Here is a 15,937-nt window from a genome sequence, read left to right as displayed (position 1 = left end):
CGCCCTCCAGTGTGAGAGATGGGAAGTGCGGCTTATAGTGACATACACTACAACACCTGATAAAACGTACTCCAGGTAATTGACGAGTTCCAGGTTCTTGTAGAGGAGATAGCAGAAGTGTGACACGGAGAAGGCATGCATCCAGTTGTGGTACGGAGGGTCCCGGTATCCCTTCTTCACCATAAGGCAAAATCTGCACACACAAAGGACATGGTTACTGGCAAGCTCCTGATACACAGCGGCGTAACGCGTCATTGCAGAGGATGTAAGTCGCATCGGTCTGGTGTGTTATGCAGACACTCACAATGTTGCTGCAAAATAAGGGACACAATTATAGGTACCTCAATATTAGGGGCCCCGTACACAGAGGAACCTTACTTTGTCTCCGCCACTGTATTAGCGGCCAGTGATGTAGATTAGGTGGATTTACAACCAAAAGACACCCTTGTACCCCTCCCAACAATGGTGCCAGGAGCTGGAGACTGTGCACCGGAGACTGCCTGGTACTGGCCCAGGCTAAAGCGTTACCCTGACGCTGGCCTGTCGCAGAGGGTGTGGTCAGTGGGACAGCAGAGTTAGAATTCTGCAGGGCAATATCTTTAACATAATACCTTCTAAAACTGATCTTATAGGTTAGATTACATTTCCGGTCTGTTCTATAGTGTGCTCAGCACTGAACGTAGAATCCGATCCCCAACAGCAACGGGCAAAGGGAGGAACAAACCTGATGAGTGTGGTCCGATCAATCTTGTAGTTGTTGACAAAGTTCATGTCCTCAAACATACCGAGAGTAGCCTGCAAGAGGGGGAGGAGCAGGAGAGGATCAGTACACATGTATTATATGTATACATATGTGTGCTCCTGTGTGTGCTTGTGTATACACAGACAAAACGGGGTGCAGATGCACTAAGCGATCATTACAGTATAATATAGTAAATCATAAGAGGTTGTTAGTATATCGTTGGCCAAGGATATTGGCCTACCCACCAATCGTCCAGGTCACCTCTTGTCGGGCAGGTTCCTAACACTATGGGGCCAACATCCGGAACGCAGGAAACCCCCAAGCATGATCCAGCAAAGGACCCCCCCAGGGCATCACATTAAAAAATAGTGATAGTAAAGGGATATAAAGTGTGAGTATATGGAGGTCTCTACTATGAGTTTAAAGGTAGAGAGTATGTGAAAAAAAAAAAAAATGTGCATACATAAATAATAGACAAAACAGGATATAAAAAGTGACTGTGTATTTAAATGGTGATGCCCTGAGACAGTCCAGCCAGAACAGGCACGGGGGACCCTACGTCCAAACGCCGACCCCAAGTTGACTGACACTATGTATAAATAAATAGGACTTACTTAAAATTATGCCTGTGCACTGTGCAGTCCTTGTTGGTTTCCCTGCTTAAAAACATAGAGGGTGGTGGGGGAGGGGTGCCAATCTAGATTTGAGGCATTCTCAAACCTCAGGTGTGTATTTCTACACATATACATAGTAGGGAAATGGTTCTAAATTGCACACCCTCCAGTAATGAAAGGTGCTATGCTGCTGAGAATAAAGTAGTACACACAGACAAAACGGGGTGCAGATGCACTAAGCGATCATTACAGTATAATATAGTAAATCATAAGAGGTTGTTAGTATATCGTTGGCCAAGGATATTGGCCTACCCACCAATCGTCCAGGTCACCTCTTGTCGGGCAGGTTCCTAACACTATGGGGCCAACATCCGGAACGCAGGAAACCCCCAAGCATGATCCAGCAAAGGACCCCCCCAGGGCATCACATTAAAAAATAGTGATAGTAAAGGGATATAAAGTGTGAGTATATGGAGGTCTCTACTATGAGTTTAAAGGTAGAGAGTATGTGAAAAAAAAAAAAAAATGTGCATACATAAATAATAGACAAAACAGGATATAAAAAGTGACTGTGTATTTAAATGGTGATGCCCTGAGACAGTCCAGCCAGAACAGGCACGGGGGACCCTACGTCCAAACGCCGACCCCAAGTTGACTGACACTATGTATAAATAAATAGGACTTACTTAAAATTATGCCTGTGCACTGTGCAGTCCTTGTTGGTTTCCCTGCTTAAAAACATAGAGGGTGGTGGGGGAGGGGTGCCAATCTAGATTTGAGGCATTCTCAAACCTCAGGTGTGTATTTCTACACATATACATAGTAGGGAAATGGTTCTAAATTGCACACCCTCCAGTAATGAAAGGTGCTATGCTGCTGAGAATAAAGTAGTACACACAGACAAAACGGGGTGCAGATGCACTAAGCGATCATTACAGTATAATATAGTAAATCATAAGAGGTTGTTAGTATATCGTTGGCCAAGGATATTGGCCTACCCACCAATCGTCCAGGTCACCTCTTGTCGGGCAGGTTCCTAACACTATGGGGCCAACATCCGGAACGCAGTTTTGTCTGTGTGTACTACTTTATTCTCAGCAGCATAGCACCTTTCATTACTGGAGGGTGTGCAATTTAGAACCATTTCCCTACTATGTATATGTGTAGAAATACACACCTGAGGTTTGAGAATGCCTCAAATCTAGATTGGCACCCCTCCCCCACCACCCTCTATGTTTTTAAGCAGGGAAACCAACAAGGACTGCACAGTGCACAGGCATAATTTTTAGAGATGAGCGGGTTCGGTTTCTTTGAATCCGAACCCGCACGAACTTCACTTTTTTTTTCACGGGTCCGAGCGACTCGGATCTTCCCGCCTTGCTCGGTTAACCCGAGCGCGCCCGAACGTCATCATGACGCTGTCGGATTCTCGCGAGACTCGGATTCTATATAAGGAGCCGCGCGTCGCCGCCATTTTCACACGTGCATTGAGATTGATAGGGAGAGGACGTGGCTGGCGTCCTCTCCATTTAGATTAGATTTAGAAGAGAGAGAGAGAGAGAGATTGCTGTGATACTGTAGATTAGAAGAGAGTGCAGAGTGCAGACAGAGTTTAGTGACTGACGACCACAGTGACCAGTGACCACCAGAGACAGTGCAGTTGTTTGTTTTATTTAATATATCCGTTCTCTGCCTGAAAAAAACGATACACAGTCACACAGTGACTCAGTCTGTGTGCACTGCTCAGCCCAGTGTGCTGCACATCAATGTATTGTATATAAAGCTTATAATTGTGGGGGAGACTGGGGAGCACTGCAGGTTGTTATAGCAGGAGCCAGGAGTACATGATAAATAATATTATATTAAAATTAAACAGTGCACACTTTTGCTGCAGGAGTGCCACTGCCAGTGTGACTAGTGGTGACCAGTGCCTGACCACCAGTATATTAGTAGTATTGTATACTATCTCTTTATCAACCAGTCTATATTAGCAGCAGACACAGTACAGTGCGGTAGTTCACGGCTGTGGCTACCTCTGTGTCGGCACTCGGCAGGCAGTCCGTCCATCCATAATTGTATTATATACCACCTAACCGTGGTTTTTTTTTTCTTTCTTTATACCGTCGTCATAGTCATACTAGTTGTTACGAGTATACTACTATCTCTTTATCAACCAGTGTACAGTGCGGTAGTTCACGGCTGTGGCTACCTCTGTGTCGGAACTCGGCAGGCAGTCCGTCCATCCATAATTGTATTATAATATATACCACCTAACCGTGGTTTTTTTTTCGTTCTTTATACCGTCGTCATACTAGTTGTTACGAGTATACTACTATCTCTTTATCAACCAGTGTACAGTGCGGTAGTTCACGGCTGTGGCTACCTCTGTGTCGGAACTCGGCAGGCAGTCCGTCCATCCATAATTGTATTATAATATATACCACCTAACCGTGGTTTTTTTTTCGTTCTTTATACCGTCGTCATACTAGTTGTTACGAGTATACTACTATCTCTTTATCAACCAGTGTACAGTGCGGTAGTTCACGGCTGTGGCTACCTCTGTGTCGGCACTCGGCAGGCAGTCCGTCCAACCATAATTGTATTATATACCACCTAACCGTGGTTTTTTTTTCATTCTTTATACCGTCGTCATACTAGTTGTTACGAGTATACTACTATCTCTTTATCAACCAGTGTACAGTGCGGTAGTTCACGGCTGTGGCTACCTCTGTGTCGGCACTCGGCAGGCAGTCCGTCCAACCATAATTGTATTATATACCACCTAACCGTGGTTTTTTTTTCATTCTTTATACCGTCGTCATACTAGTTGTTACGAGTATACTACTATCTCTTTATCAACCAGTGTACAGTGCGGTAGTTCACGGCTGTGGCTACCTCTGTGTCGGCACTCGGCAGCCCGTCCATAATTGTATATACCAGTGACCTAACCGTGGTTTTTTTTTCTTTCTTTATACATACATACTAGTTACGAGTATACTATCTCTTTATCAACCAGTCTATATATTAGCAGCAGACACAGTACAGTGCGGTAGTTCACGGCTGTGGCTACCTCTGTGTCGGCACTCGGCAGCCCGTCCATAATTGTATATACCACCTAACCGTGGTTTTTTTTTCTTTCTTTATACATACATACTAGTTACGAGTATACTATCTCTTTATCAACCAGTCTATATATTAGCAGCAGACACAGTACAGTGCGGTAGTTCACGGCTGTGGCTACCTCTGTGTCGGCACTCCGCAGCCCGTCCATAATTGTATATACCAGTGACCTAACCGTGGTTTTTTTTTCTTTCTTTATACATACATACTAGTTACGAGTATACTATCTCTTTATCAACCAGTCTATATATTAGCAGCAGACACAGTACAGTGCGGTAGTTCACGGCTGTGGCTACCTCTGTGTCGGCACTCGGCAGCCCGTCCATAATTGTATATACCAGTGACCTAACCGTGGTTTTTTTTTCTTTCTTTATACATACATACTAGTTACGAGTATACTATCTCTTTATCAACCAGTCTATATATTAGCAGCAGACACAGTACAGTGCGGTAGTTCACGGCTGTGGCTACCTCTGTGTCGGCACTCGGCAGCCCGTCCATAATTGTATATACCAGTGACCTAACCGTGGTTTTTTTTTCTTTCTTTATACATACATACTAGTTACGAGTATACTATCTCTTTATCAACCAGTCTATATATTAGCAGCAGACACAGTACAGTGCGGTAGTTCACGGCTGTGGCTACCTCTGTGTCGGCACTCGGCAGCCCGTCCATAATTGTATACTAGTATCCAATCCATCCATCTGCATTGTTAACCTGAGGTGCCTTTTAGTTGTGCCTATTAAAATATGGAGAACAAAAATGTTGAGGTTCCAAAATTAGGGAAAGATCAAGATCCACTTCCACCTCGTGCTGAAGCTGCTGCCACTAGTCATGGCCGAGACGATGAAATGCCAGCAACGTCGTCTGCCAAGGCCGATGCCCAATGGCATAGTACAGAGCATGTCAAAACCAAAACACCAAATATCAGTAAAAAAAGGACTCCAAAACCTAAAATAAAATTGTCGGAGGAGAAGCGTAAACTTGCCAATATGCCATTTACCACACGGAGTGGCAAGGAACGGCTGAGGCCCTGGCCTATGTTCATGGCTAGTGGTTCAGCTTCACATGAGGATGGAAGCACTCAGCCTCTCGCTAGAAAACTGAAAAGACTCAAGCTGGCAAAAGCACCGCAAAGAACTGTGCGTTCTTTGAAATCCCAAATCCACAAGGAGAGTCCAATTGTGTCGGTTGCGATGCCTGACCTTCCCAACACTGGACGTGAAGAGCATGCGCCTTCCACCATTTGCACGCCCCCTGCAAGTGCTGGAAGGAGCACCCGCAGTCCAGTTCCTGATAGTCAGATTGAAGATGTCAGTGTTGAAGTACACCAGGATGAGGAGGATATGGGTGTTGCTGGCGCTGGGGAGGAAATTGACCAGGAGGATTCTGATGGTGAGGTGGTTTGTTTAAGTCAGGCACCCGGGGAGACACCTGTTGTCCGTGGGAGGAATATGGCTGTTGACATGCCAGGTGAAAATACCAAAAAAATCAGCTCTTCGGTGTGGAGGTATTTCACCAGAAATGCGGACAACAGGTGTCAAGCCGTGTGTTCCCTTTGTCAAGCTGTAATAAGTAGGGGTAAGGACGTTAACCACCTCGGAACATCCTCCCTTATACGTCACCTGCAGCGCATTCATAATAAGTCAGTGACAAGTTCAAAAACTTTGGGTGACAGCGGAAGCAGTCCACTGACCAGTAAATCCCTTCCTCTTGTAACCAAGCTCACGCAAACCACCCCACCAACTCCCTCAGTGTCAATTTCCTCCTTCCCCAGGAATGCCAATAGTCCTGCAGGCCATGTCACTGGCAAGTCTGACGAGTCCTCTCCTGCCTGGGATTCCTCCGATGCATCCTTGCGTGTAACGCCTACTGCTGCTGGCGCTGCTGTTGTTGCCGCTGGGAGTCGATGGTCATCCCAGAGGGGAAGTCGTAAGCCCACTTGTACTACTTCCAGTAAGCAATTGACTGTTCAACAGTCCTTTGCGAGGAAGATGAAATATCACAGCAGTCATCCTACTGCAAAGCGGATAACTGAGTCCTTGACAACTATGTTGGTGTTAGACGTGCGTCCGGTATCCGCCGTTAGTTCACAGGGAACTAGACAATTTATTGAGGCAGTGTGCCCCCGTTACCAAATACCATCTAGGTTCCACTTCTCTAGGCAGGCGATACCGAGAATGTACACGGACGTCAGAAAAAGACTCACCAGTCTCCTAAAAAATGCAGTTGTACCCAATGTCCACTTAACCACGGACATGTGGACAAGTGGAGCAGGGCAGGGTCAGGACTATATGACTGTGACAGCCCACTGGGTAGATGTATGGACTCCCGCCGCAAGAACAGCAGCGGCGGCACCAGTAGCAGCATCTCGCAAACGCCAACTCTTTCCTAGGCAGGCTACGCTTTGTATCACCGCTTTCCAGAATACGCACACAGCTGAAAACCTCTTACGGCAACTGAGGAAGATCATCGCGGAATGGCTTACCCCAATTGGACTCTCCTGTGGATTTGTGGCATCGGACAACGCCAGCAATATTGTGTGTGCATTAAATATGGGCAAATTCCAGCACGTCCCATGTTTTGCACATACCTTGAATTTGGTGGTGCAGAATTTTTTAAAAAACGACAGGGGCGTGCAAGAGATGCTGTCGGTGGCCAGAAAAATTGCGGGACACTTTCGGCGTACAGGCACCACGTACAGAAGACTGGAGCACCACCAAAAACTACTGAACCTGCCCTGCCATCATCTGAAGCAAGAAGTGGTAACGAGGTGGAATTCAACCCTCTATATGCTTCAGAGGTTGGAGGAGCAGCAAAAGGCCATTCAAGCCTATACAATTGAGCACGATATAGGAGATGGAATGCACCTGTCTCAAGTGCAGTGGAGAATGATTTCAACGTTGTGCAAGGTTCTGATGCCCTTTGAACTTGCCACACGTGAAGTCAGTTCAGACACTGCCAGCCTGAGTCAGGTCATTCCCCTCATCAGGCTTTTGCAGAAGAAGCTGGAGGCATTGAAGAAGGAGCTAAAAGGGAGCGATTCCGCTAGGCATGTGGGACTTGTGGATGCAGCCCTTAATTCGCTTAACAAGGATTCACGGGTGGTCAATCTGTTGAAATCAGAGCACTACATTTTGGCCACCGTGCTCGATCCTAGATTTAAAGCCTACCTTGGATCTCTCTTTCCGGCAGACACAGGTCTGCTGGGGTTGAAAGACCTGCTGGTGACAAAATTGTCAAGTCAAGCGGAACGCGACCTGTCAACATCTCCTCCTTCACATTCTCCCGCAACTGGGGGTGCGAGGAAAAGGCTCAGAATTCCGAGCCCACCCGCTGGCGGTGATGCAGGGCAGTCTGGAGCGACTGCTGATGCTGACATCTGGTCCGGACTGAAGGACCTGACAACGATTACGGACATGTCGTCTACAGTCACTGCATATGATTCTCTCAACATTGATAGAATGGTGGAGGATTATATGAGTGACCGCATCCAAGTAGGCACGTCACACAGTCCGTACTTATACTGGCAGGAAAAAGAGGCAATTTGGAGGCCCTTGCACAAACTGGCTTTATTCTACCTAAGTTGCCCTCCCACAAGTGTGTACTCCGAAAGAGTGTTTAGTGCCGCCGCTCACCTTGTCAGCAATCGGCGTACGAGGTTACATCCAGAAAATGTGGAGAAGATGATGTTCATTAAAATGAATTATAATCAATTCCTCCGCGGAGACATTGACCAGCAGCAATTGCCTCCACAAAGTACACAGGGAGCTGAGATGGTGGATTCCAGTGGGGACGAATTGATAATCTGTGAGGAGGGGGATGTACACGGTGATATATCGGAGGGTGAAGATGAGGTGGACATCTTGCCTCTGTAGAGCCAGTTTGTGCAAGGAGAGATTAATTGCTTCTTTTTTGGGGGGGGTCCAAACCAACCCGTCATATCAGTCACAGTCGTGTGGCAGACCCTGTCACTGAAATGATGGGTTGGTTAAAGTGTGCATGTCCTGTTTTGTTTATACAACATAAGGGTGGGTGGGAGGGCCCAAGGATAATTCCATCTTGCACCTCTTTTTTCTTTTCTTTTTCTTTGCATCATGTGCTGATTGGGGAGGGTTTTTTGGAAGGGACATCCTGCGTGACACTGCAGTGCCACTCCTAAATGGGCCCGGTGTTTGTGTCGGCCACTAGGGTCGCTAATCTTACTCACACAGTCAGCTACCTCATTGCGCCTCTTTTTTTCTTTGCGTCATGTGCTGTTTGGGGAGGGTTTTTTGGAAGGGACATCCTGCGTGACACTGCAGTGCCACTCCTAGATGGGCCCGGTGTTTGTGTCGGCCACTAGGGTCGCTAATCTTACTCACACAGCTACCTCATTGCGCCTCTTTTTTTCTTTGCGTCATGTGCTGTTTGGGGAGGGTTTTTTGGAAGGGACATCCTGCGTGACACTGCAGTGCCACTCCTAGATGGGCCCGGTGTTTGTGTCGGCCACTAGGGTCGCTAATCTTACTCACACAGTCAGCTACCTCATTGCGCCTCTTTTTTTCTTTGCGTCATGTGCTGTTTGGGGAGGGTTTTTTGGAAGGGCCATCCTGCGTGACACTGCAGTGCCACTCCTAGATGGGCCCGGTGTTTGTGTCGGCCACTAGGGTCGCTAATCTTACTCACACAGTCAGCTACCTCATTGCGCCTCTTTTTTTCTTTGCGTCATGTGCTGTTTGGGGAGGGTTTTTTGGAAGGGCCATCCTGCGTGACACTGCAGTGCCACTCCTAGATGGGCCCGGTGTTTGTGTCGGCCACTAGGGTCGCTAATCTTACTCACACAGCTACCTCATTGCGCCTCTTTTTTTCTTTGCGTCATGTGCTGTTTGGGGAGGGTTTTTTGGAAGGGACATCCTGCGTGACACTGCAGTGCCACTCCTAGATGGGCCCGGTGTTTGTGTCGGCCACTAGGGTCGCTTATCTTACTCACACAGCGACCTCGGTGCAAATTTTAGGACTAAAAATAATATTGTGAGGTGTGAGGTATTCAGAATAGACTGAAAATGAGTGTAAATTATGGTTTTTGAGGTTAATAATACTTTGGGATCAAAATGACCCCCAAATTCTATGATTTAAGCTGTTTTTTAGTGTTTTTGGAAAAAAACACCCGAATCCAAAACACACCCGAATCCGACAAAAATAATTCGGTGAGGTTTTGCCAAAACGCGTTCGAACCCAAAACACGGCCGCGGAACCGAACCCAAAACCAAAACACAAAACCCGAAAAATTTCAGGCGCTCATCTCTAATAATTTTAAGTAAGTCCTATTTATTTATACATAGTGTCAGTCAACTTGGGGTCGGCGTTTGGACGTAGGGTCCCCCGTGCCTGTTCTGGCTGGACTGTCTCAGGGCATCACCATTTAAATACACAGTCACTTTTTATATCCTGTTTTGTCTATTATTTATGTATGCACATTTTTTTTTTTTTTTTTTTCACATACTCTCTCCCTTTAAACTCATAGTAGAGACCTCCATATACTCACACTTTATATCCCTTTACTATCACTATTTTTTAATGTGATGCCCTGGGGGGGTCCTTTGCTGGATCATGCTTGGGGGTTTCCTGCGTTCCGGATGTTGGCCCCATAGTGTTAGGAACCTGCCCGACAAGAGGTGACCTGGACGATTGGTGGGTAGGCCAATATCCTTGGCCAACGATATACTAACAACCTCTTATGATTTACTATATTATACTGTAATGATCGCTTAGTGCATCTGCACCCCGTTTTGTCTGTGTGTACTACTTTATTCTCAGCAGCATAGCACCTTTCATTACTGGAGGGTGTGCAATTTAGAACCATTTCCCTACTATGTATATGTGTAGAAATACACACCTGAGGTTTGAGAATGCCTCAAATCTAGATTGGCACCCCTCCCCCACCACCCTCTATGTTTTTAAGCAGGGAAACCAACAAGGAGTGCACAGGCATAATTTTAAGTAAGTCCTATTTATTTATACATAGTGTCAGTCAACTTGGGGTCGGCGTTTGGACGTAGGGTCCCCCGTGCCTGTTCTGGCTGGACTGTCTCAGGGCATCACCATTTAAATACACAGTCACTTTTTATATCCTGTTTTGTCTATTATTTATGTATGCACATTTTTTTTTTTTTTTTTCACATACTCTCTACCTATAGTAGAGACCTCCATATACTCACACTTTATATCCCTTTACTATCACTATTTTTTAATGTGATGCCCTGGGGGGGTCCTTTGCTGGATCATGCTTGGGGGTTTCCTGCGTTCCGGATGTTGGCCCCATAGTGTTAGGAACCTGCCCGACAAGAGGTGACCTGGACGATTGGTGGGTAGGCCAATATCCTTGGCCAACGATATACTAACAACCTCTTATGATTTACTATATTATACTGTAATGATCGCTTAGTGCATCTGCACCCCGTTTTGTCTGTGTGTACTACTTTATTCTCAGCAGCATAGCACCTTTCATTACTGGAGGGTGTGCAATTTAGAACCATTTCCCTACTGTGCTTGTGTATACCATGTATGTGTTTATGGAGACATTATGTATGTGTACATGGGCCTTTATGTTATAGCCTGCGAGACGCAGGCACAGACATGGTTCCGGTGAGTTGCGACATGCAGGTATGGACGCGGTTCCGGCGAATTGCGAGATGCAGGCATGGACGCGATTCCGACGAGTTAGCCTGTATTCTTTTTAAGTGCCAATTTTTAAAAGTAAAAACCATCCAAGGTGTAGCCGGGTGTATGCAACGCCCATGTCCTATAGATTGCAAGCTGTCTCGTTATACTCTGAGGTATATTTACTAAAGTGCGGGTTTATAGAGGTAGAGATGTTGCCGATAGCAACCAATCAAGTTCTGGCTATTATCTTCTAGATGAAGGTGCTAAATAAATAAGCATAATCTGTAGCTATGGGCTACGTATCCACGTCTATAAACCCGCACTTTAGTAAATATACTCCTAAATCTTATTATTCTATGACTCACGCGCTGCACCTTTACTTTAGATATAAGTCTTAGAAACTGAACTTTCATTCACCATAATACATGTAAGCAGGATTTAGGGGGTGTGGATTAAAGGATCCTCGGTATATAGTCGGTCAATAGGTCGACACGAGAAGGTCGACAGTCAATTAGTCGACAGAGTGGAAAGGTTGATATACAATGTAGAAAACGTCGACAAGTTTTTTTTGTTGCCTGACCCTGGTGCCTGACCCTAACCCTCCCCCTGGTGCCTGACCCTAATCCTCCCCCTGGAGCCTGACCATAACCCTCTCCCTGGAGCCTGACCATAACCCTCTCCCTGGTGCCTGACCCTAACCCTCCCCCTGGTGCTGGACCCTAACCCTCCCCCTGGTGCTGGACCCTAACCCTCCCCCTGGTGCCTGACCCTAACCCTCTCCCTGGTACCTGACCCTAACCCTCCTCCTTGTGCCGGACCCTAACCCTCCTCCTTGTGCCGGACCCTAACCCTCTCCCTGGTGCCGGACTCTAACCCTCCTCCTGGTGCCTGACCCTAACCCTCCTCCTTGTGCCTGACCCTAACCCTCTCCCTGGTGCTTGACCCTAACCCTCCCCCTGGTGCTGGACCCTAACCCTCTCCCTGGTGCCTGACCCTAACCCTCCCCCTGGTGCCTGACCCTAACCCTCTCCCTGGTGCCTGACCCTAACCCTCCCCCTGGTGCCTGTCCCTAACCCTCCCCCTGGTGCCTGACCCTAACCCTCCCCCTGGTGCCTGACGCTAACCCTCCCCCTAGTGCCTGACCCTAACCCTCCCCCTGGTGCCTGACCCTAACCCTCCCCCTGGTGCCTGACCCTAACCCTCCCCCTGGTGCCTGACGCTAACCCTCCCCCTGGTGCCTGACCCTAACCCTCCTCCTTGTGCCTGACCCTAACCCTCCCCCTGGTGCCTGACCCTAACCCTCCCCCTGGTGCCTGACCCTAACCCTCCCCCTGGTGCCTGACCCTAACCCTCCCCCTGGTGCCTGACCCTAACCCACCCCCTGGTGCCTGACCCTAACCCTCTCCCTGGTGCCTGACCCTAACCCTCCTCCTTGTGCCTGACCCTAACCCTCCTCCTTGTGCCTGACGCTAACCCTCCCCCTGGTGCCTGACCCTAACCCTCTCCCTGGTGCCTGACCCTAACCCTCTCCCTGGTGCCTGACCCTAACCCTCCCCCTGGTGCCTGACCCTAACCCTCCCCCTGGTGCCTGACCCTAACCCTCCCCCTGGTGCCTGACCCCTAACCCTCTCCCTGGTGCCTGACCCTAACCCTCCCCCTGGTGCCTGACCACTAACCCTCTCCCTGGTGCCTGACCCTAACCCTCCCCCTGGTGCCTGACCACTAACCCTCTCCCTGGTGTCTGACCCTAACCCTCCCCCTGGTGCCTGACCCCTAACCCTCTCCCTGGTGCTTGACCCTAACCCTCTCCCTGGAGCCTGACCCCTAACCCTCTCCCTGGTGCCTGACCCCTAACCCTCTCCCTGGTGCCTGACCCTAACCCTCCCCCTGGTGCCTGACCACTAACCCTCTCCCTGGTGCCTGACCACTAACCCTCTCCCTGGTGCCTGACCACTAACCCTCTCCCTGGTGCCTGACCCCTAACCCTCTCCCTGGAGCCTGACCCTAACCCTCCCCCTGGTGCCTGACCCCTAACCCTCTCCCTAGTGCCTGACCCCTAACCCTCTCCCTAGTGCCTGACCCCTAACCCTCTCCCTGGTGCCTGACCCCTAACCCTCCCCCTGGTGCCTGACCCTAACCCTCCCTCTGGTGCCTGACCCCTAACCCTCTCCCTGGTGCCTGACCCTAACCCTCCCCCTGGTGCCTGACCCCTAACCCTCTCCCTGGTGCCTGACCCTAACCCTCTCCCTGGTGCCTGACCCTAACCCTCTCCCTGGTGCTTGACCCTAACCCTCCCCCTGGTGCCTGACCCTAACCCTCCCCCTGGTGCCTGACCCTAACCCTCTCCCTGGTGCCTGACGCTAACCCTCTCCCTGGTGCCTGACCCTAACCCTCTCCCTGGTGCTTGACCCTGGTATACCTCTAGTGCGGCCCATGTGAGGTCACTTGTACAAATATTTCCAGGGCCATTTTCAGTTCCCAATCCGCCCCAGCCCGACTTTGAATGAAAGTGCAATGGAATATGCTAGCGCTACATAAATATTAAAATAAGAATTTACTTACCGATAATTCTATTTCTCATAGTCCGTAGTGGATGCTGGGGACTCCGTAAGGACCATGGGGAATAGCGGCTCCGCAGGAGACTGGGCACAAAGTAAAAGCTTTAGGACTAGCTGGTGTGCACTGGCTCCTCCCCCTATGACCCTCCTCCAAGCCTCAGTTAGGATACTGTGCCCGGACGAGCGTACACAATAAGGAAGGATTTTGAATCCCGGGTAAGACTCATACCAGCCACACCAATCACACCGTACAACCTGTGATCTGAACCCAGTTAACAGCATGATAACAAAGGAGCCTCTGACAAGATGGCTCACAACAATAATAACCCGATTTTGTAACAATAACTATGTACAAGTATTGCAGACAATCCGCACTTGGGATGGGCGCCCAGCATCCACTACGGACTATGAGAAATAGAATTATCGGTAAGTAAATTCTTATTTTCTCTAACGTCCTAAGTGGATGCTGGGGACTCCGTAAGGACCATGGGGATTATACCAAAGCTCCCAAACGGGCGGGAGAGTGCAGATGACTCTGCAGCACCGAATGAGAGAACTCCAGGTCCTCCTCAGCCAGGGTATCAAATTTGTAGAATTTAGCAAACGTGTTTGCCCCTGACCAAGTAGCTGCTCGGCAAAGTTGTAAAGCCGAGACCCCTCGGGCAGCCGCCCAAGATGAGCCCACTTTCCTTGTGGAATGGGCTTTTATAGATTTTGGCTGTGGCAGGCATGCCACAGAATGTGCAAGCTGAATTGTACTACAAATCCAACGAGCAATAGTCTGCTTAGAAGCAGGAGCACCCAGCTTGTTGGGTGCATACAGGATAAACAGCGAGTCAGATTTTCTGACTCCAGCCGTCCTGGAAACATATATTTTCAGGGCCCTGACCACGTCCAGCAACTTGGAATCTTCCAAGTCCCTAGTAGCCGCAGGCACCACAATAGGCTGGTTCAAGTGAAATGCTGAAACCACCTTAGGGAGAAATTGAGGACGAGTCCTCAATTCTGCCCTGTCCGTATGGAAAATTAGGTAAGGGCTTTTATAAGATAAAGCCGCCCATTCTGAAACACGCCTGGCTGAAGCCAGGGCTAACAGCATTACCACTTTCCATGTGAGGTATTTTAAGTCCACAGTGGTGAGTGGTTCAAACCAATGTGATTTTAGGAATCCCAACACCACATTGAGATCCCAAGGTGCCACTGGAGGCACAAAAGGAGGCTGTATATGCAGTACCCCTTTGACAAACGTCTGAACTTCAGGAAGTGAAGCTAGTTCTTTTTGGAAGAAAATCGACAGGGCCAAAATTTGAACCTTAATGGACCCTAATTTTAGGCCCATAGACAGTCCTGTTTGCAGGAAATGCAGGAAACGACCCAGTTGAAATTCCTCTGTAGGGGCCTTCCTGGCCTCACACCACGCAACATATTTACGCCAGATACGGTGATAACGTTGCACGGTTACATCCTTCCTGGCTTTGATCAGGGTAGGGATGACTTCATCCGGAATGCCTTTTTCCTTCAGGATCCGGCGTCAAACGCAGCCGCGGTAAGTCTTGGAACAGACAGGGTCCCTGCTGGAGCAGGTCCCTTCTTAGAAGTAGAGGCCACGGGTCCTCCGTGAGCATCTCTTGAAGTTCCGGGTACCAAGTCCTCCTTGGCCAATCCGGAGCCACGAGTATAGTTCTTACTCCTCTCCTTCTTATGATTCTCAGTACCTTGGGTATGAGAGGCAGAGGAGGGAACACATACACTGACTGGTACACCCACGGTGTTACCAGAGCGTCCACCGCTATTGCCTGAGGGTCCCTTGACCTGGCGCAATATCTGTCTAGTTTTTTGTTGAGGCGGGACGCCATCATGTCCACCTTTGGTTTTTCCCAACGGTTCACAATCATGTGGAAGACTTCTGGGTGAAGTCCCCACTCCCCCGGGTGAAGATCGTGTCTGCTGAGGAAGTCTGCTTCCCAGTTGTCCACTCCCGGAATGAACACTGCTGACAGTGCTATCACATGATTCTCCGCCCAGCGAAGAATCCTTGCCACTTCCATCATTGCCCTCCTGCTTCTTGTGCCGCCCTGTCTGTTTACGTGGGCGATTGCCGTGATGTTGTCCGACTGGATCAACACCGGCTGACCCTGAAGCAGAGGTCTTGCCTGACTTAGGGCATTGTAAATGGCCCTTAGTTCCAGGGTATTTATGTGAAGTGACGTTTCCATGCTTGACCACAAGCCCTGGAAATTTCTTCCCTGTGTGACTG

The 15,937-nt window shown here is 48.7% G+C and overlaps 1 protein-coding gene across 1 annotated transcript in view; it reads right to left on the bottom strand.

The window, feature by feature from the left end:
* The window catches only part of PDE2A (phosphodiesterase 2A), an 859,648-nt gene that overhangs the window by 33,328 nt on the left and 810,383 nt on the right, over positions 1 to 15,937 (bottom strand). The window contains exons 19-20 of the mRNA XM_063950594.1: positions 725 to 795; positions 71 to 193 (exon numbers count right to left, since the gene is read on the bottom strand). Coding sequence (XP_063806664.1) covers positions 71 to 193; positions 725 to 795 — 194 coding nt within the window. The remainder of the gene's footprint in view (positions 1 to 70; positions 194 to 724; positions 796 to 15,937) is intronic.

This window comes from Pseudophryne corroboree, chromosome 2 (assembly GCF_028390025.1).
Source record: "Pseudophryne corroboree isolate aPseCor3 chromosome 2, aPseCor3.hap2, whole genome shotgun sequence".
NCBI lineage: Eukaryota > Metazoa > Chordata > Amphibia > Anura > Myobatrachidae > Pseudophryne > Pseudophryne corroboree.
Note: the sequence above shows the minus strand (reverse complement) of the source record. Positions and strands in the feature narration are given on the sequence as shown.